The sequence below is a fragment of the Ornithorhynchus anatinus genome, chromosome 11 (assembly GCF_004115215.2).
Source record: "Ornithorhynchus anatinus isolate Pmale09 chromosome 11, mOrnAna1.pri.v4, whole genome shotgun sequence".
NCBI lineage: Eukaryota > Metazoa > Chordata > Mammalia > Monotremata > Ornithorhynchidae > Ornithorhynchus > Ornithorhynchus anatinus.
In genome coordinates, this window is record NC_041738.1 from 24,045,175 (window position 1) to 24,067,343 (window position 22,169).

The following is a 22,169-nucleotide window of genomic DNA, read 5'->3' on the forward strand; positions in this document are numbered from 1 at the left end:
GGTGTCATTGACAAAACCCTCCCTAATTCTTCCACATGATGTAAAGAAAACACCTGCTTTAGAACAGGCTATATCATTTTTAGTGGAGAAAATATGGTGAATTTTATAAACAGGAGGCAAGGAAATTGTGAAGTTATCATTTCACTATATTCAACAGCAGTTCAGTGTGAATGGGAGGGGTGTTGAGACCAATTTGGGTTCCATACATGGAACAAGATCGGGAAGACTTTATTTATTCATTGATTGTATTTATTTATTTATTCATGGTATTTATTGAGCGCTGTGTGCTGAGCACAGTACTAAGCGCTTGAAAAGTACAATTCAGCAACAAATACTGACAATCCCTGCCCACAACAGGCTCATCAGTCTACAAGTCTTCAAGAGACTTTTGTTTACATGCATACACGTACACACAGATATCTGTCTGGAGAATGACATCCCCAATATGGACAAAGGTCACCTACGCACTTGTCTAGGGTGAATGGGGTGATGTGGCAAGAATAAAAATGGAGGGGCAGGATGAACTGAGGATGACCACAATCTGTGAATTTACAAATTACTTCAAAGCCTTGATTAGCTTTTGGAACTCCCTAGAAACTGTGCAACACTGGGAGAAAGAGGGTGTTGGTTCTGTCTGTAGAGATTTTTCAGAAAAAGGGGCTGGAGTAAATGACCTATTAAGTTTTTTCCAAAACCAATGAGCCCCTGAAATGTCCTCACTCTGCAACTTATGAGCTAGTAGGAAAACTTGGCCATTACTTTAACAATAATAACAACAGTGTTGGTATTTGTTAAGCGCTTACTAGGTGCAGAGCACTGTTCTAAGCACTGGGGGAGATACAGGGTGATCAGGTTGACCCATGTGAGGCTCACAGTTAATCCCCATTTTACAGATGAGGTAACTGAGGCCCAGAGAATTTAAGTGACTTGCCCACAGTCACACAGCTGACAAGTGGCGGAGCCGGGATTCGAACCCATGGTCTCTGACTCCCAAGCCCGGGCTCTTTCCACTGAGCCATGCTGCTTCTGTACTTTGTCTGCCAAGGTTCTTTCCCTGAGCCAGCTTCCAGAAACTGCATTACCAATACTGGTTTTACGATGTTCTCTATAAAGCAGTATGGTCCAGTGGATAAAGCACGGGCCTGAGAGTGAGGAAGACCTGGGCTCGAATCCTGCCTCCACCACTTATCTGCTGAGTGACCATGGGTAAGTCATTTAACTTCCCTGCACCTCAGTTGCCTCATCTGTACTAATACTAATGATGGTATCTGTTAAGTGCTATGTGCCAAGCACTGTTTTAAGCACTGGGGTAGATAAAAGGTCATCAGGTTGTCCCACGTGGGGCTCAAAGTCTTAATCCCCATTTTACAGACGATGTAACTGAGGCACAGAGAAGTTAAGTGACTTGCCCACAGTCAAACAGCTGACAGGTGGCAGAGCTGGGATTTGAACCCACGACCTCTGACTCCCAAGCCCGTGCTCTTTCCACCAAGCCATGCATGGGGATTAAGACTGAGAAACAGGAACAGGGTCTGTCTCCAACCTGATTAGCCTGCATCTACCCCAGCATTTAGTACAGTGTCTGGCACATAATAAGTGCTTAACTGTAACCTCACTGTGGGAAAGGAATTCATTCAATAGTATTTATTGAGCGCTTACTATGGGCAGAGCACTGCACTAAGCACTTGGAATGTACAAATCGGCATTTGTCTACCAACTCTATTACACTGTACTCTCTCAAATGCTTAGTACAGAGCTCTAAACACAGTAAGAGCTCAAAAAATGTGATTTAAAAACACCATGAAAAAACTAAAAATAAAAAAAAATCATATTTGTTAAGCGTTTACTAGGTGCCAGGTACTGTTCTAAGATACAAGCTGATCAGGTTGGACACAGTACCTGTCCCACACGAGGGCTCAGTCATTCTTTCAATGGTATTTACTGAGCGCTTACGGTGTGCTGAGCACTGTACTAAGAGCTTGGAAAGTACAATTCAGCAACAAATATTGACAACTCCTGCCCACAGCAGGCTCATCAGTCTACAAGTCTTCATCCCCATTTTACAGATGAGGGAACTGAGACACAGCAAACTGAAGTGACTTGCCCAAGGTCACACAAGTGGCAGAGGGAAGCAGCATGGCTCAGTGGAAAGAGCCCGGGCTTGGGAGTCAGAGGTCATGGGTTTGAATTCCAGCTCTGCCACTTGTCAGCTGTGTGATTGTGGGCACGTCATTTCTCTGGGCCTCAGTTCCCTCATCTGGAAAATGGGGATTAAGACTGTGAGCCTCATGTGGGACAACCTGATGACCCTGTATCTACCCCAGCGTTTGGAACAGTGCCCTGCACATAGTAAGCGCTTAAATACCAACATTATTATTATTATTCTTAATTGGAACCCAGATCCTTCTGACTCCCAGGCCCGTGCTCTATCCACTAAGCCAAGGGCTCACAACCTCTCCCAACGTGCCCAGCCTCTTCTACGCTTCACGGGGAGCCTGCGGGCCATCTCATACAGTCTTCGCCTCCCTTTTATGGATGGGGGGACTGAGGCACAGAGAGGTTAAGTGGCTTGCCCAAAGAAAATTACTGCGGGCAGTAATTACACAATAAATCAAACTTGGCCCCAGGAAGTAGTGCAGGGATCGCCAAAGGGCTGCGTCTTCTGAGGAGTGGCGCAGGTGGCCAGAGGTGGGAAGGGGACGTGGCTGCTCAACGTCCAGCCCAATGTCCAGCCCCAGTGCAACGTGACCTGACAGGGGAGGACCAGAGGGCCTAAAAGGGGGAAACGGTGAAGGCTTGGCTCGGTCGCGGGGGGGGGGGGGGGGAGAAACTGAAGGAAGCGAGCGAGGGTTCCTACGTGTGGGGAAAGGGTCTGACGTCGGTGGCCTAGCTGCTAGAACGAGGGCATGGGAATCGGATGGTCGTGGGTTCCAGAGAAGCAGTGTGGCTCAGTGGCAAGAGCCCGGGCTCGGGAGTCAGAGTTCGTGGGTTCGAATCCCAGCTCTGTCACTTGTCAGCTGTGTGACCTTGGGCAAGTCACTTAACTTCTCTGGGCCTCAGTTACCTCGTCTGTAAAATGGGGATTAAGACTGTGAGCCTCACGTGGGACAACCTGTTTACCCTGTATCTACCTCAGCGCTTAGAACAGTGCTCTGCACATAGTAAGCGCTTAAATACCAACATTATTATTAGTAGTAGTAAGTGCTTACCAAATACCAACATTACGATTCTTATTCTTACCCCAGCGCTGGGAACAGTGCTTAGTACAGAGTAAGCTCTTAAGAAACAGCATGCTGATGATGACCATTATGATTCTTATTCTTGCCCCAGCGCTGAGAACAGTGATTGGCACAGAGTAAGCGCTTAAGAAACAGCATGATGAAGATGACCATTAATAATAATAATGTTGGTGTTTGTTAAGCGCTTACTATGTGCAGAGCACTGTTCTAAGCACTGGGGTAGGCACAGGGGAATCAGGTTGTCCCACGTGGGGCTCACAGTCTTACTCCCCATTTTACAGATGAGGTAACTGAGGCCCAGAGAAGTTAAGTGACTTGCCCAAGATCACACAGCTGACAAGTGGCAGAGCTGGGATTCAAACCCATGACCCCTCACTCCAAAGCGTCTTATTCTTACTCCAGCACTGAGAACAGTGCTTGGCATATAGTAAGTGCTTACCAAATACCAACATTATGATTCTTATTCTTACCCCAGCGCTCAGAATGGTGCTTGGCACAGAGTAAGCGCTTACCAAACACCAACATTATGATTCTTCTTCTTACCCTAGTGCTAGGAACAGTGCTTGGCACAGAGTAAGCACTTAACACACACCACCATTCTTATTATTCTTACCCCAGCGCTGAGCACAGTGCTTGGCACAGAGTAAGCACTTGAGAAACAGCACGCTGATGACCATTATGATTCTTATTCTTGCCCCAGCGCTCAGAACAGTGCTTAGCACAGAGTAAGTGCTGAGCAAATACCACCATTATGAGTCTTATTCTTGCCCTGGCGCTGGGAACAACAGTGCTTGGCACAGAGTAAGCGCTTGACAGACAACAGTGTGGCTCAGTGGAAAGAGCACGGGCTTTGGAGTCAGAGGTCATGAGTTCGAATCCCAGCTCTGCCACCTGTCAGCTGTGTGACTGTGGGCAAGTCACTTAACTTCTCTGTGCCTCAGTTAACCTCATCTGTAAAATGGGGATGAAGACTGTGAGCCCCACGTGGGACAACCTGATTCCCCTGTGTCTACCCCAGCGCTTAGAACAGTGCTCGGCACATAGTAAGCGCTTAACAAATACCAACATTAATTAACAGACACCACCACTCTTATGATTCTTGCCCCAGCGCTGAGAACAGTGCTTGGCACAGAGTAAGCGCTTAACACACTCCGGCATTATTCTTGCCCCAGCGCTGAGAGCAGCGCTTGGCCCCGAGTAGGCGCTTAAGAAGTAGCACGACGATGAGGAGATGATGGTGGGGACGATGATCATGAGGGATGGTGGTGGGGAGGGCGTGTGGCAGGGCGCAGCGCGGGGTGTGTGTGGGCACCTGTGCAGCGGGGGCAGGTCCTGGGCGTCGCTGTGCGGGTCGCTGGCGTTGGGGACGACGCCCAGGATGGTGCTCTGCAGGGACGTGCCCTTCAGCAGGCGGTTGCGCACCAGCTGCAGGTTGCGGGCCGAGTCGACGCTGGTGCGCATGGTGGAGCCGGGCAGGAGCACGGCCTCGTGGGTCAGCAGCAGCGGCAGCCGCCGGGGGATCTGGATGGCGCTGCCCGACGACATGATCGACCCTCACGGTAATGGCGGACGACGACGCCGCCGCCGCCGCCTTCTCCCCGGCCGACGCCTGCTGCGCCTGCGCGCGGCGCCCAGCGCGCATGCGCCGCTTCCGCCCGCCAGCCCCTTCCCCCCCGCCCCCCTACCGTACGGCCTCGAAACGAGCCTCCCTCCATTCCCCGCTACCGTATTACTGGAAATGACGCCCCCTCCCCCCCCCCCCCCCCCCCCCCCCCCCCCCCCGGTAACTCTCATCCATCCATCCATCCATCCATCCATCCATCCATCCATCCATCCATCCATCCATCCATCCATCCATCCATCCATCCATCCATCCATCCATCCTATCCTTTCCTTCCCTTTCCCTTTCCTTTCCTTTCCTTTCCTTTCCTACCCTTTCCTTTCCTTACCTACCCTTTCCTTTTCTTTCCTACCCTTCCCTTCCCTTCCCTTCATTCATTCATATTTATTGAGCGCTTACTATTACTACTACTACTAATAATAATAATGTTGGTATTTGTTAAGCACTTACTATGTGCAGAGCACTGTTCTAAGCGCTGGGGGAGATACAGGGTCATCAAGTTGTCCCACGTGAGGCTCACAGAAACTGAGGCACAGAGAGGTTAAGTGACTTGCCCACAGTCACACAGCTGACAAGTGGCAGAATTGGGATTTGAACCCATGACCTCTGACTCCCAAGCCCGGGCTCTTTCCACTGAGCTACGCTGCTTCTCTGTAACTCTCATCCATCCATCCATCCATCCATCCGTCCATCCATTCATTCCCTTCCCTTCCCTTCCCTTCCCTTCCCTTCCCTTCCCTTCCCTTCCCTTCCTTTCCCTTCCCTTCCCTTCCCTTCCCTTCCCTTCCCTTCCCTTCCCTTCCCTCATTCATATTTATTGAGCGCTTACTACTACTACTACTAATAATATTGGTATTTGTTAAGCACTTACTATGTGCAGAGCACTGTTCTAAGCGCTGGGGTAGATACAGGATCATCAGGTTGTCCCATGTTAGGCTCACAGAAACTGAGGCACGGAGAAATGAAGTGACTTTCCCACAGTCACACAGCTGACAAGTGGCAGAATTGGGATTTGAACCCATGACCTCTGACTCCCAAGCCCGGGCTCTTTCCACTGAGCCATGCTGCTTCTCTGTAACTCTCATCCATCCATCCATCCATCCATCCATCCATCCATCCATCCATCCATCCATCCATCCCCTTCCCTTCCGTTCCCTTCCGTTCCCTTCCTTTCCCTTCCCTTCCCTTCCCATTCATTCATATTTATTGAGCGCTTACTAATAATAATAATAATGTTGGTATTTGTTAAGTGCTTACTATGTGCAAAGCACTATTCTAAGCGCTGGGGTAGATACAGGGTCATCAGGTTGTCCCACGTGAGGCTCACAGAAACTGAGGCTCTGAGAAGTTAAGTAATGTTGGTATTTGTTAAGCGCTTACTATGTGCCGAGCACTGTTCTAAGCGCTGGGGTAGACATAGGGGAATCAGGTTGTCCCACGTGGGGCTCACAGTCTTAATCCCCATTTTACAGATGAGGGAACTGAGGCACAGAGAAGTTAAGTGACTTGCCCACAGTCACACAACTGACAGGTGGCAGAGCCGGCATTCGAACCCATGACCTCTGAGTCCCAAGCCCCGGCTCTTTCCACTGAGCCACGCTGCTTCTCTGTAACTCCCATCCATCCATCCGTCCATCCATCCATTCATTCCTTTCCTTTCCATTCATTCATTCATTCATATTTATTGAGCACTTACTAATAATAACAATAATGTTGGTATTTGTTAAGCGCTTACTATGTGCCGAGCACTGTTCTAAGCACTGGGGGAGATACAGGATAATCAGGCTGTCCCACTGGAGGTTCACAGTCTTAATTCCCATTTTACAGATGAGTGAACTGAGGCACCGAGAAGTTAAGTGACCTGCCCAAAGTCACACAGCTGACAGGTGGCGGACCTGGGGTTAGAACCCACGACCCCTGACTCCTAAGCCCGGGCTCTTTCCACTGAGCCACGCTGCTTCTCTATCCATCCATCCATCCATCCATCCAATACTACTTATTGAGCGCTTACTATGTGCAGAGCACTGTAATAAGCACTTGGAATGGACAATTCGGCAACAGAGACAATCCCTGCCCACTGACAGGCTTACAGTCCACCCATCCATCCATCCATCCATCCATCCATCCATCCATCCAGTGAGGCTCAGTGGAAAGAGCTCGGGTTTGGGAGTCAGAGGTCGTGGGTTCTAAACCCGGCTCCGTGGCTTGTCAGCTGTGTGACTGTGGGCAAGTCACTTGCCTTGTCTGGGCTTCAGTGACCTCATCTGGAAAATGGGGATGAAGACGGGGAGCCCCACGTGGGACAACCTGAATCACCTTGTATCCCTTCCCCCACCAGCACTTAGAACAGGAGCTTGGCACATAGTAAGCGCTTAACAAATACCAACATTATTATTATTTTTACCCCAGCGCTCAGAACTGTGCTTGGCACATAGTAAGTGATTAATTAACAACATTATTATTATTACCCCAGTGCTGAGAACAGTGCTTGGCACAGAGTAAGCGCTTAAATAACAACATTATTTTTATTCTTAACCCAGTGCTCACAAGAGTGCTTGGCACAGAGTAAGCGCTTACCAAATACCAACATTATTATTACTATTCTCTGTGCCTCAGTGACCTCATCTGGAAAATGGGGATGAAGACTGGGAGCCTCACATGGGACAACCTGCATCACCTTGTATTTCCCTCCAGCGCTTAGAACAGTGCTTTGCACATAGTAAGTGCTTAGCAAGTACCACCATTATTATTATTCTTCAGTAGCATTTATTGAGCGCTTACGGGTGAAATAATAATAATGATGGCATTCGTTAAGTGCTTACTATGTGCAAAGCACTGTTCTAAGCGCTGAGGAGGATACAAGGTCATCAGGTTGTCCTACATGGGGCTCATGGTCTTCATCCCCATTTTACAATTGAGGGACCTGAGGCACAGAGAAGTTAAATGACTTGCCCAAAATCACACAGCTGACGAACGGCGGAGGTGGGATTTGAACCCATGACCTCTGAGTTCCCAGCCTATGCCCTTTCCACTGAGCCACGGAAAGTGTGTAGGTGTTGCTGCACAAGCTACTAATGCTGTAATTTCATTCATTCAATCATATTTATTGAGTGTTTACTGTGTGCAGAGCACCGCACTAAGCGCTTCGAATGTACAATTCGGCAACAGATAGAGACCATCCCTGCCCAGTAGCAGGCTCAAAGTCTAATTGAATAATTTTGGTATTTGTTAAATGCTTACTTTGTGCCAAGAACTGTTCTAAGCACGTGGGGCACACAGTTTTAATCCCTATTTTCCAGATGAGGTAACTGAGGCACAGAGAAATTAAGTGACTTGCCCAAAGTCACACAGCTGATAAGTGGCCATCCCGCCATCCATCCATCCATCCATCCATCCAGCCAGCCAGCCAGCCAGCCAGCCAGCCAGCCAGCCATTCATTCATTCATTCATTCATTCATTCACTCATTCATTCAATTATTGAGCGCTTACAGTGTGCAGAGCACTCTACTAAACCCTTGGAATATCCAGTTCGGCAACAGAATCAATGCATTGTTTTGTTCTGTTCTATTTTGTTGTCTGTCTCCCCTGTACAGGCCGTGAGCCCATTGGGCTGGGATGGTCTCTATCTGTTGCCGACAGGTACATTCCAAGCGCTTAGTACAGTGCTCTGCACATACTAAGAGCTCAATAAATATGATTGAATGAATGAATCCCTGCCCCAAAACGGGCTCACAGTCTAAACCAGGGAGGCAGACCGCAAAACAAGTAGTCAGGCATCAGTACCAACAAGATAAATAGACTCCTAGATATCTATACATCATTAACAAAATAGAGTAATAAATAATATATACAAACAGGCACAAGTGCTGTGGGGCGGGGAAGGGGGTAGAGCAGAGGGAGGGAGTAGGGGAAATGGGGAGGGGAGGAGGAGCAGAGGAAAAGGGGGGCTTAGTCTGGGTGGGCCTCGTGGAGGAGGTGAGCTTTCAGTAGGGCTTTGAAGAGGGAGAGTTAGTTTGGCGGATGTGAGTCTGGCAGGCCAGAGGTAGGACGTGGGCCAGGGGTCGACAGCGCGACAGGCGAGAACAAGACTCCGATTCATTCATTCATTAATTCATTCAATCGTATTTATTGAGCACCTACTGTGTGCAGAGCACTGTGCTAAGCGCTTGGAATGTACAATTCAGCAACAGATAGAGACAATCCCAGCCCAACGATGGGCTCACAGTCTAAAAGATAATGATATGTGTTAAGTGCTCATTTGTGCCAAGCACTGTTCTAAGCGCTGGATACAAGGGCATCAGGTTGTCCCACATGGGGTTCACAGTCTTCACCCCCATTTTACAGATGAGGCAACTGAAGCACAGGGAAGTGAAGTGACTTGCCCAAAGTCACACAGCTGACAAGTGGCAGAGGCGGGATTAGAACCCACGACCTCTGACTCCCATGCCCATGCTCTTTCCACTGAGCCACGCTGCTTCTTCACTCGTATTTATCAAGTGGCTGCCGAACCCCCTACTAGGCGCTCAGGAAGTACAATTCGACAAGAACCACAAGACCAATGGCTGGGTGGAAAGAGCCTGGACTTGGGAGTCAGAGGATGTGGGTTCTAATCCCGCTTCCACCACTTGGCTGTGGGACCTTGGGCAGGCCACTTAGCTTCTCTGGGCCTCAGTGACCTCATCTGAAAAATGGGGATGAAGACTGTGAGCACCACTTGGGACAACCTGATCACCTTGTATCTACTCCAGCATGGGACTAGATACATTCAGCCATTCATTCACTTATTCATTCATTCAGCCATTCAATCGTATTTATAAAGCGCTTAGCGTGTGCTCTATATCAACCACTTGGGATAGTACAATACAACAATAAGCAGGGACATTCCCTGCCCACAACAAGCTCAAAAGCTAGTGGGTGAGAGACAGACATCGATACAAATAAATCAAAGTAGAGATCTATACATAAGTGCCGTGGGGCTGGTTGGGGGACGGTAGGGAGAAGGGCAAAGGGAGCAAATCAGGGCAACGCAGAAGAGCGTGGGAGAAGAGTCATTCATTCCATCATACTCATTGAGCACTTATTGTGTGCAGAGCACTGTACTAAGCTCTTGGGAGAGTACCCGGCTCCGCCATTTGCCTGCTGTACAATCTTGGGCAAATCACTTCACTTCTCTGGGCCTCAGTTATCTCAGCTGTAAAATGGGAATTGAGACTGTGAGCTCCACGTGGGACAGGGACTGTGTCCAATCCTATTTTCTTGTAGCCACATGGTGGGAAAGGAGCAGCAGCACGGCCTAGTGGATAGAACACGGGCCTGAGAGTTAGAAGAACATGGGTTCTAATCCTGCCTCTGCCACTTGTCAGATGTGTGACGTTGGACAAGTCACTTCACTTCTCTGGGCCTCAATTATCTCATAAGTAAAATGGAGATTAAGAATGTGAGCCCCATTTGGGACTCACTCTGGTCATCTTTTCGCTACCCCAGTGCTTAGAACAGTGCTTGGCACATAATAAGTGCCAAGCAAACACCATAATTATTACAGTGCCTGGCACAAAGTAAGTACTTAACAAATGCCAATATCATCATTATTATTATTAATAGAACACACATTCCCTGCCCACAATGAGCTTACAGTAAGATAATCCCTGCGGTATGTGTTAGGTGTCTATTATGTGCCAAGCACTGTACTAAGCGTGGGGCAGATATAAGATAGGTTGGATACTTGGAGTTCATAGTCTAAGATGGAGGGAGAACAGATGAGAGGCAGTGTGGGCTAGTGGAGGGAGTACAGGCCTGGGAGTCAGAAGGACCTGGTTTCTAATATGTGTGTCCTTGGGCAAGTCACTTAACTTCTCTGTGCCTCAGTTACCTCTTCTGTAAAACTGGGATTAAAACTGTGAGCCCCTTGTGAGACACAGACTGTGTCCAACCTCTGATTAGCTTGTATCTACCCCAGAGCTTAGTACAGTGCCTAGCACAAAATAAATGATTAAAAAATACCATTACAAAAAAAACCAACCCCCCCCCCCAAAAAAAAACCCAAGTATTGAATCCCTATTGTAAATGAGGAACCGAGGTGCAGAGAAGCTGTCCAAAGTCACGCGGCAGACAAATTGCAGAATCGGGATTAGAACCCAGGTCTTCTGACCCTCAGGCCCATTTTTTCTCCACTAGACCATGCAGCTTCTCTAATAGAAGCAACTGCTAAACATTCATTGAAAAGCCCTGACTCTGGACTCTGGACTTTACGGGATGGGAATGCCACAAGTAAATTTTCAATCCTTCATCAGTATAGAGCCCTCTACTAAATGCTGGATATGATTTAATGGTTAATAGGCATGATCCCTGCCCTCAAGAAGTTTTCTTTCTAGTGAAGGAGACAGGCCCTGAAAGAATCTGCAGATAGGAGGAAGAAGGAAAAGTGGAGGTATACATGAGTAAAGGCTTATGTACGAGGGTATATAAGATATGTACTTTAGTGTTACAGCTGTCTGTGAGTAGACAAGTGCTTAGGTGGTGCAGAAGGCTGAAGAAGTTGGAAGGATAACATGGCCTAGTGGATAGAGCACAGGTCTGGGAGTAGGAATGACCTGGGTTCTAATCCTGGCTCCGCCACTTGTCTGCTGTATACCCTCGGGCAAGCGACTTAACTTCTTTGTGCCTCAGTTCCCTCAGCTGTAAAATGGGAATTAAGACTGTGAGCCCTATGTGGGACAGGGACTAGGTCCAACCTGATTATCTTGTATCTATCCCAGTGTTTAGTACAGTGCCTGGTACATAGAAAGTGCTTAACATATACCATTATGATTATTTTATTATTATTATTATCATATGGAATTTATCAGGTAAGGCCTCCTAGAGGAGATGTGATCTCAGAAGGGCTTTGGAGATGTGGAAAGCTGTGGTCTGGCATATTTGAAGGGGGAAGGAGTTTCAGGTTAGGCAGAGGGCATGGGTGAGACCTCGGAATCGGGCGAAACAAAAACGAGGCAAAGTGAATAGGTTAAGAGAGGAACAAAGAATGCAAGGTGGGATGTAGTGCGAGCGGAGAGTGGATAAGTAAGGAAGGAGAGAGTTTACTGAGTGCCTTAAAGCCAATAGTCGGGAATTGCTGCTTGATGCAGAGGATTGAGTAACCATTGGAGATTTTTGAGGAGTGGGGAGGCATGGGTGGAGCGACATTCTAACGGAGTGAAGTATGGACTGGAGAGCAGAGAGGCTAGAGGTAGGGAGACTGATGAGGAGGCTGATGTATAATGAAGACAGGATATGGCAGGTGCCTAAGCCAGAGAGGTGTTCGTTTGGTTGGAGGGGAAGAGAAAGGTCATGGAAATGTTGTGGAGGAAGAACCAACAGGAGTTGAAGACAGATTGAACATAGGGATTAAAAAAAAAGGAGAAGTCGAGGTTGTAGGCTGCAGGGATGGGGAGGATAGTAGCACCATGGTCTAGTGGATAGAAGACACACAGACTTGGTCATCAAAAGGTTACTGAAGCACAGAGAAATTAAGTGATTTGCCCGAGGTCACACAGCAGACAAGTGGTGGAGCCAGGATTAGGATCCAGGTCCTTCTGATTCCCAGGCCATGGCATGGGTGTGGGTCCTCCTGACTAAATCACATAGTGGACCACGGGGAACCCGAAGGAAAAACCATAGAGAGCCACATAGGCAAAACAAATAGTCACCCAAATCACTTCAGCACCTCTTACCTTCTGTTTATGTTTCCAGACGTTTTGTGTTTCTACCTTGCATGTTCTCAAGTAATTTTGTACACAGGAATAGGTCGGTCATTCATTTCTGTTATACTTTTATGGCACATCTTTATCTGCATCACTGTGCTTCTATGTCTTTGTCCACCCTTCTTTCCTCATTAAGTTGCAGGCTTCTGGAGAAGAGGGACTGGGTCCTATTTTTCTTTAGTAATGAAGGTGATGAGAAGTCTAGTCTCTTCGGGGGCACAAGGCTAGGAGGGGGCTGGGCTAATCGGGGATGGGGGGTGGCAAATGGGGCATAGGGAAGGGAGGGAATAGAATGAGGAGAGAAAGGAAGTGGGAGAAAGGAGAAAATGGGGAAGAGGAAGGGAAAAAGAGAATGAAGAGAGCAAAGAGGAAGAAGGGAGGAAAAGGTCCTCCCTGACTAGGGCCACCTTTCACCAAGTTCACCCTCCCTTCTGTACTACCTATGCATTTGGATTTGTGCCCCTTCGGAACTTGATATTCATCCACCCCCAGTAGATATCCCTAATCTCTCCCCTTCCCCCATCAGTGATTAATTTTAACGTCATTTCCCCTTTTAGACTGTGAGCTCCTCATGGGCAGGAAATGTGCCTACCACTTCTACTGTATTGTTCTGAAGGTACTGCTTGGCAAACAATAAATGCTCAATAATCGATTGATTGATTGATTGAAAAAGGAAAGAGGAAGGTTACTAGACCCTTCAAAGGGGTCTCCAATGCTTGGATGGTGTTGTGGGCCCCACTGTTCAGAGATCAGGTGGGGAGGGTGGGGGGACTTGAGGAGTGCAGTCTCTTCCAAGTCCTGGACCTCATGGTAAAGCAAACCATGGCTGTCTAAACACTGGGCCTGAAATCAATTAATCAATCTGTCGTAATTTTTGAGGGCCTACTGGGTGGAGAGCACTGTACTGAGCACTTAATTAACTTACTATCCTGCAGGTTCGGGTATCAGACAACTGTTTCCAGCCCCACAGGTCCCAATCTCCACAATCCCACCTCCCTCATTACAGAGAGAAGGACATTAATAATAATAATAATAATAATAATGGTATTTGTTAAGAGCTTACTACGTGCCAGGCACTGTACTAAGTGCTGGAGTGGATACAAGCAAATCGGGCTGGACACAGATGCTTGTTTGGGCACAAACATGCTACCTACTAGACCACAGGCTGCCTTGCCCCCCATTTTCTTTCCTCACAGTGAGAGCTGGGACTGAGATTTCTGAATTATCCTGCATAAATCAGGACATCCTCTCACCTTGCTGTAACACTTTCCCCTTCCGTCCTCTCCAGGCCAAAAGTCAAAGCTGGCCAAGTTGAGAAGGTAGGAAGAAGTCTAGTCTCTTTCGCACATCATACACGGGCAGCCACTGTGAAGTCCCACCTCACGATCTGAGTAGAAGATGGTAGGGACAAGGCTGCACAGGTGCTGTAGTCCGAACAAGTGTCCAGGGATTTCTGAAGATGCAAAATACTTTTAAGTATGCTCAATGACAACTCAGGAGCCATATGTGGCTAGTGGCCCCCAACCCACCTTGGTCTGAGAAGACCCAGGAGATGTGATTCCACCAAACCCTATGCCACAACTTTCAAGGCAAGTGACAGCCTCTCCTCCACATACAATTGCAGGAGTCACTGTCTGACTGGAATTTTTAGCTCCGAGAAGAGGAATGCCATTTCTTCTTTATATTATCCCTCTCATCGAGGGGTTTGAAGGGAGCCGTTCCCCAACTAGAGGTCGAGCCAGGCTGCCTAACATGTCATGGTCATTTTGGTGTCTTTGGTTGCAGGAGAGGAAGAGGGGGTAACCCTGACCGGAAAATGCTGATGAAGAAGAAGAACGGGGACACGGGCCCCATGGGAGGCTTTGCGAACCTTGCTTTGGACATGGAAGACCACATGGCTTCAGTCCTAGCCTATGTATGGGAACCATCTCCACCAGCAGTCAACGGGGGGATCCTCTCGGTGGGAAGTTGGCTTCTTTGCCATATCCCCAAAAGGTCTTCGGGACCCACCATCCTTCAGCTCTGTTGTGTCTTCCCCTTCTTTCATGCTCCTAAAAATTGTTTTGCTTATATGTGGAAGAGAAAATGAGCTTTTCACTGAGTACTCCTGGCAAAATGAAAGTTTAGAAAGGGCTGGGGGAGGAATGGGGATTGGTGGCGGGGACGGTGTGGTCCTCCTGTAGAATGGCCACGAGAGCATATGACCAGTTGTGGTCCGGTGACTTCTGTATCCTGAGTAGTGCATCAGCTGGCTTCTGCACCCTGACACAGTTCCTACACAAGGTGGGGTCAAGATTTACCGGGCTCTGTTCTGATGCTGTTAATTTTTCCACCCCAAGAGAACTTTAGACCTAGGCGAGAGCTCATGGAGTCCAGAGTCAGCTGCCAAGGAAGCTCAAAGACCGCCTGCCTTGGAAAAAGGCAACGGAGACACCATCTCACATGGGAAATACAGCGCTGCTACGAAAACAATGATTCCAATCCACCCCGAGCCTAAGTAAGGCCTGTTTTGATCAGATAGGAGCAATTATGTGTCAGAATTCATTGGGTCCTGTTTTTCAAAACTGGAGATTCGTCGGGGAATTCTGAGGCGGCAGCATGGCCTAGTGGAAAGAACTCGTGCTTGGAAATCCGAGTACCTGGGTTCTAATCCCGGCTTCCCTGCTTACCTCCTCTAAGCAAGTCATTTCACCTCTCTGTGCCTCAGTTTCCTCATCTCTAAAATGGGGATTCAGCACTGTCCCTCCCACTCAGATTGTGAGGCTCACGGGGGAGCTGATGGTTTTGTATCTACCCCAGTGCTTAGTACAGTACTTGACATATAGTAAGCCCTTAACAAATACCCCAATTATTATTATTTTTAATTGTTATTCAATGGAGATCAGGATTGCAGGGCTCTGAATAACTTTATGGCGGGGCCAATGGCTTCCACATGAAAGGGGTGCTGACAGTCTCAGCCTTCTACTCTGTTAGTACTTTTCCTGTGCTTTTTCTTTCCCTTTCTCCCTCCCTCTCAGCTCTTCATATCTGCTGACAAGGAGGCCAACTGTAACATCTTTTTCTCTGATGGGCATGGAATAGGGAAGGATGAGAGTTTGGGAAACCTCCGGAAGCACTACGGAATGAAATCCTTTGAAAACCCTCTACACTCTCCTCGAAGAGAATATGCTGGAGAGTTTGGGGACTTTAGGAAAAACCATGCTACAGGTCAGGATACAATTCCTCACCAGTGGCATTCCCACGCGGCTGCCCTGAAAATGAAAGTACAGCTACCCTAGACTTCTTTTCACTCATTTTTCTTATGGTGTTTATTAAACACTCTGTACCAGGCACTGTACTAAAAGCTGGAGTCGATCGACACTAATCAGGTTGGACATAGTCTTTTTCCCACATGAAAAGCAGCGTGGTTCAGTGGAAAGAGCCCGGGCTTGAGAGTCAGAGGTCATCGCTCCACCACTACTCAGCTGTGTGACTTTGGGCAAGCCACTTAGCTTCTCTGTGCCTCAGGTCCCTCATCTGTAAAATGAGGATTAAGACTGTGAGTCCCAAGTGGGACACCTGATCACCTTGTATCCCCACCCTCCCGTGCTTAGAACAGTGCTTTGACATAGTAAGTGCTTAACAAATACCATCATTATTATTATTATTATGGAGCTCACAGTCTTAATCCTCATTCTACAGGAGAGCCAAATGAGGCACAGAGAAATTAAGTGACTTGCCCAAGGTCACACAGCCGACATGTGGCAGAGATAGGAGTAGAACCCAGGTCCTTTTGACTCCCAGGCCTATGTTTTATGCACTGGTAGAAGCCCACTCTGATTTCTCAGATTCTGGCAACTGTGGGGAGGACAGTAAGGTTAGAGTGAATTTAAAAAGGGGAGATGGGTCTAGAATCATAAGGTTGGGCTGTTGAGAGATTTGGTCTCCCAGCTGCCATGGTCCCACAGGAAGTAGTGCGAAAATTTGCTCTCTCTGGCCCCTCACAACCCTTCCTCACATTTCATCATCAGTAGTATTTATTGAGTGTTTACTGTGTGCAGTATACTGTTCTAAGTGATTGAGGGAGTATGATGCAGCAGAGTTGGGAGACACTTTCCCTGCCCACAGTGAGTTTACAGTTTCAGTTGGGCTAATAATAATTTAGTCATTTCTGCAGCCTGGGCCCAATGTGTTTCAACCCAGTAGAGTTAATTAGAGATGAGGCTGTTCATGACTCAGTTTTACTGACAGAATAAGCCATGATACTTAATATCACAGAAAAAAAACATTTATTAACAGAGCAAATAATAGTAATAATAATTATGATATTTGGTAAGCACTTACTATGTGCAGAGCACTGTTCTAAACACTGGGGTAGATACAGGGTAATCAGATTGTCCCATGTGGGGCTCACATTTTTTTTTTAATCCCCATTTTTACTGATGAGGTAATTGAGGCACAGAGAAGTTAAGTGATATGCCCCACGATCTCTGACTCCCAAGCCCGGGCTCTTTCCACTAAGCCACGCTGCTTCTCAAAGCATCAAGCACAATGGTTTCTGCTTTTCTTAAGCCCTCAACCCAGGGGCGATGAGCTCTCTGGACATTATTTAAGCCCTCAACTCAGGGGCATTGAGAATTTCCTATCGCAGGCTGCTCACTCCCCTTTGGTGTTCAGGTCCTTAATGGGCTGGACTGCCTCAAGAGTCCCCCAGCCAAGAGGTCCCTCCTTGGCATCCAATTTAATAACTTGGAACGTTTCCCTCTACATCCCTACCTTTCCCCTAGCAACCCATTATGGACCACTCACCCATAAATTCATCTAGTGTTTCTTCAAATACCTAATGTAGTATGGGATTGCGATGCCTGAAGTGCCTCATCCTGATTCTGACTTCTTTCCCAGATCGCCGGCTCAACATCCTTTGGACAATGCTGGAGTGTTCTCCTTCATGACATTTTCCTGGATGACCTCTCTCATGATGCAGGGCTACCGAAAACGCCTCAACGAAAACACGGCACCCCCGCTGTCGGAGTATGAGAGTTCAGCCAGAAATGCGAAAAGGTAGCCAGTTGGATCCGTATTTAACTGTCACAAATTGAGTCTTAGTGAGAGGCTCGAAGCTGGGAAATGGGAATTACCCCCAAAAGGCTGCCATTGTGTGAGACAAGCTCACCTCCTGGGATTTCAAAGGGAGCTGCGCTTTAGTCCCAACTCACTTAAACTGGGAGTCCTACATTGACCTGATTACCAGTGCTTAGAGCAGTATTTGACACATAGCAGAGACTTAGCAATTATAATGATGATAATAACAATGATAATAATAATAAGATGAGCGCATGCTCAGGATTAGGTTGTGAATTTCTCACCTCTAAGTATGGCAAAAGGCAAAGATGACAATCTACAACTCTTTGATTTTGGTGGAGGGCAGGGGGTCTCCTGTGAGGGATTGAAGAATGAAATGGGGGCCACATGCCTGGCTTCACTGCTATATTCAATCCATTGTGAGCGGGCAATCTTTGGGGTTGAATTTGGGCAAACTCTAAACTGCAGGTCCCATTTTCACGCCTCGCCTTGTCCATTTTGCTTACTTTACTGTTCATGTCCTTTCCCCTGCTAGCCCCTAGGCCTTTTTATTCTGCCTGGGAGCATTTAGTTGATGGCCATTTTAAAAACCATTATTCAAAAATTAAGGTCATTAGAACAGAGAGGGTGGGGTGTGCTTTGGTTTTTTAAAAAATTTTGTTGGGGTTTTTTTTTGTATTTGTTAGGTGTTTTCTATGTGCCAGGCTACTAAGCTCTGGAGTAGGTACAAGCTAATCAGACTGTACATAGTCCATGTTCCACATAGGGCTTACAGTCTTAGTTCCCATTTAACAAATGAGTCAACTGAGGCACAGGGAAGTGAAGAGGCTTACCCAAAGTCACACAGCAGACAGTTGGCAGAGCTAGCATTAGAACCTAGATCCTTCTGACTCCCAAGCCTGCGCAGTACCCATTAGGCCACACTGCTTTGTTGTTTGGCCACAGTGCTTGTTCAGTAGATTTGTGGTTGCTTGACAAAGGAAACTTGGGGTAGACACACTAGTACTTCAGGAACATGGTCCTTTTGTTGATTCCTAAGCCTGCTTCTTCGCTTCAGTGGCAAAGACACTGCATGACTTTCTAAAACTGGGGAATGAAAGTAAAGATGCTATAGTGATCAGTCAATCAATAAATAATATATATTGAGCACCTACTGTATACACAGGACTATACTAAGCCCTTGGGGGACTTGAATTGAGGTGGATCAGATGCAAGGTTTGTTATGGGGATGTTATGCCTACAAACAAGATAATAATTGTGGAGTTCGTTAAGCATATATTATGGTGTAGTATAGGATAGAATAGGATAGAAGGAACGTCAATTCTTTTGAAATGCGGTATTGGAGAAGGCTTTTGCAAATACCATGGACCACCCAAAAGACAAATAGATTTTAGAGCAAATTAAACCAAAGTGGTCTTTGGAAGGTCAAATGGCTCAACTTTGATTAACATAGCATAATCAGGAGGACTAATTCTCTGGAGAAAACACTAATGCTAAGAAAAATCCAGGGAAAACGTGGAAGAGGCAGACCAGCACCTAGATAGAGATAGGGATAGAGACCATAACAGTCACGGAAGAATCATTAGAAAGGTTGTGGATTTTTGCAGAGGACAGGACGTTCTGGAGAAGGTATATCCATGGAGTCGCTATGAATTGGAAATGATTCATTGGCACTTAATAATAATAATGATAATAATAATAATAATAATGGCGTACCATACAGTACGGTGTTAGGGTAGATAAAAGATAATCAGGTTCCACTTGGGGCTTACATTCTAAGTGGGAGGGAGTACAAGTATAGAATGCCCATTTTGCAGATGAGGTAACTAAGGCACAAAGAAGTTGAGTGACTTTCTGAAGGTCACACAGCAAGCAAGTGGCAGACCCGGGATTAGAATCCAGGTCCTCTGACTCCCAGGTCTATGTGCTTTCTTCTAGCCACACTGCTTCTCCCGTAAAAGTATTTTTGGGGCAGCAGCACAGAAAGGAGAAGGAAAATTTCACGTGAGACTCACATTGAGAGCTTCGGCTGAGAAGTCAACTTTCTGGCTCCGATCAGTCGTTAGTCCTTTTCTCCCATGAAAAGTAGCATCTGCTCAAAAATGAAAGAAAGTGCACGACTGAATGTCGAGTCTTTTAATGTTATTTTTTTCCAAAAGGCTCCAAGTCCTTTGGGAAGAAGAGGTTACAAGATGTGGTGTGGATAAAGCGTCTTTGAATCGAGTAATTCTTCAATTCCAGAGAACAAGAATTTGCATAAATGTCTTCGTAGGGATTCTCAGTAGTGTCCTGGGGGTCTTGGGACCTGTAAGTAATGGATTAAATAGTGCTTTCCTTGATTTTCAGAAAGTGTGTTGCTTTTATTGTAAAAGAAAAATCTGGAGTTTGGCAGCATTGTTTCTGAAACCCATACCTCTCAGGATCAAAGCTGAATCCTGGTAAAGGCTTTATGCATTTGGAAATTGTGTTAATGATTGTAATGATGATAATAATGATGATGGCTTTTGTTTACTGGTTTACTTAAAACTGGGGTAGACATCAGATAATCAGTTCAGATACAATCTCTGTCGCACATGGAGCACACAATCTAAGAGGGAAGGAGAGGGGGTATTTCATCCCTGTTTTACAGATAAGGAAGATGATCCCAGCGCCTTGCTTAAGACCATAGAGCAGGCCAGTTCAAGAATTGGGATGACAACCTGAATCTCCTGAATCCCAAGCCTAAGATCTTTTTGTTAGGCCACTGCCTACTGAGTCTAACTACCAGTAGTACCCTGAGGGTTAGAAGAACTAGAGCAAATTTCAAGGTGCTTCAAAGATTTTGACTCAACATATTCCAATTTTCTCCATTTTCCAGCATAGACTTGTGTTCCAGATCTAAGCTAAGGAGCTACCTTTTGAAACACAGCATAAAGAGTTTAGGACTATTTTCTCACTTGAAATTTTACATCTTACTGTTATCTCTTTTCTGTTATCTCCCTGCCTGTTACTCTCCTCTAAATTGACATTGGAGGAGTAGCAGTAAGAGGAAAACATCTAATCTTGACCAATTTTGCAATAGATTACATTTCCGTTCAATCTGGGATATTTCATTTTATGAGTTTCTAGTGGCAATTTAGCCTTTAGATAGTCAATAAGAAGTGTGGAGGAAATTGAGTTTAAATTCTCCATTTTTCTTGTTTCACTGTTTTGGGTTTTAGCCTTTCAGGGGGAATAGTGAACAGAACTAATTTCATAAAACGATATTTCAATATTAAATATTTTGGGGTGAGAGAAATACAAATGTAATTTTGTTTATAGCTGTCATTCATCATTATTTTAACCTTCGGTGGGTAATAGTAAGAGGATATCTTGCCGACTAGTGTTACGTTTGCTCTACTTTTCAATGACACCAAAAGTTCCAGCAGGCTGAGGTGAGTCATATCCAGGTATTGGAGCTGCAAATGTTTGGCTCTCTGAAGTCATCCACAGCAGTGGATGTGAATCCTCTCTGGAGAAAAGAATCTGCACCCTTTCACATGAGATTTTGAGAATGACAGCAAACAGATGGGATGGCGAGATTCAGCCGAGCCGTTGTAGAGGACAGAAGTTTTCTTACTTTTTTCATTCATCTCCAAAGGAGTAGCATTGCACAAGAGGAAAGGTGCCATTCATCACCAATAGTATTTAAAATGCTGTTCCTTGAATTCTTTATGGTTTCTAGGTGTTGTTTATTCCAAGGATTCTCCAATTCAGTGAAAATACATCAGGCAACATTGCTTTTGGAATTGGATACTGTGTTGCCCTCTTTTTGTCTGAGTCTTGCAAATCTTTGACTCTTAGCTTATGTTGGATCATTAATTATCGCACAGCAGCTAGGCTACGGACTGCAGTTTCCACACTGGCTTTTGAAAAGTTGATGAAGTTCAAGTCTTTGACCCACGTCTCTATTGGTGAGGTAAGCATATAGAACGTTCCTTAGTCTCCATCACAGGTAATGGCCATTCTGCCGTTTTTGTTGAAGCTGCTCAATGTTCGTGGCTGTTTTAGTATATTCAGTTCTTTCATAACACATGTTTTCACTAAGCTTTTGGACTAGGACACTGATGGGGAATTGGGGAATGAGTTTCCAACAGTGTCTGGATAGAATGGGATGCAATTTTGGAAGACATGGTTGTGCTCTTCGGAAAAGCATCAGTCAAGGCACAAGTCTGTCTAAGCCCAAGTCAAGGCATCAGTCATTTTGTCTTTTGTTTGGCAAAACACATCGATTTGCCACTCATGTTTTGAAGAAACATGTTGTGTGGCATGAGTTTTTGTGCAAGAAATCTCAAAACCACACCTGATTGAACTGATGAATTTCTTCCCAAACTTTGGCTTGTCATCACATGGCCAGGGCCTCGACATTCTTCCACTAGCATAGATTCCAATAAAAACAAATAAAATGGGAATAGAAAGGAGGTTTCTTGCTTACTCCTTGAGTCTGCTGCCTATTTTTTGTGACCCTGGGCATTTTGGCCAGTGCTATTC

The 22,169-nt window shown here is 46.3% G+C and overlaps 2 protein-coding genes across 2 annotated transcripts in view; one reads left to right on the top strand and one right to left on the bottom strand.

The window, feature by feature from the left end:
• LONP2 (lon peptidase 2, peroxisomal) overlaps window positions 1-4,841 on the bottom strand; it is a 139,601-nt gene extending 134,760 nt beyond the window's left edge. The window contains exon 1 of the mRNA XM_029075905.2: window positions 4,552-4,841. Coding sequence (XP_028931738.1) covers window positions 4,552-4,784 — 233 coding nt within the window. The 5' untranslated portion in view covers window positions 4,785-4,841. The remainder of the gene's footprint in view (window positions 1-4,551) is intronic.
• ABCC11 (ATP binding cassette subfamily C member 11) overlaps window positions 4,802-22,169 on the top strand; it is a 53,241-nt gene continuing 35,873 nt past the window's right edge. Inside the window, exons 1-7 of the mRNA XM_029075293.1 lie at window positions 4,802-4,925; window positions 13,888-13,918; window positions 14,385-14,514; window positions 14,939-15,096; window positions 17,481-17,639; window positions 19,820-19,967; window positions 21,364-21,597. Coding sequence (XP_028931126.1) covers window positions 4,802-4,925; window positions 13,888-13,918; window positions 14,385-14,514; window positions 14,939-15,096; window positions 17,481-17,639; window positions 19,820-19,967; window positions 21,364-21,597 — 984 coding nt within the window. The remainder of the gene's footprint in view (window positions 4,926-13,887; window positions 13,919-14,384; window positions 14,515-14,938; window positions 15,097-17,480; window positions 17,640-19,819; window positions 19,968-21,363; window positions 21,598-22,169) is intronic.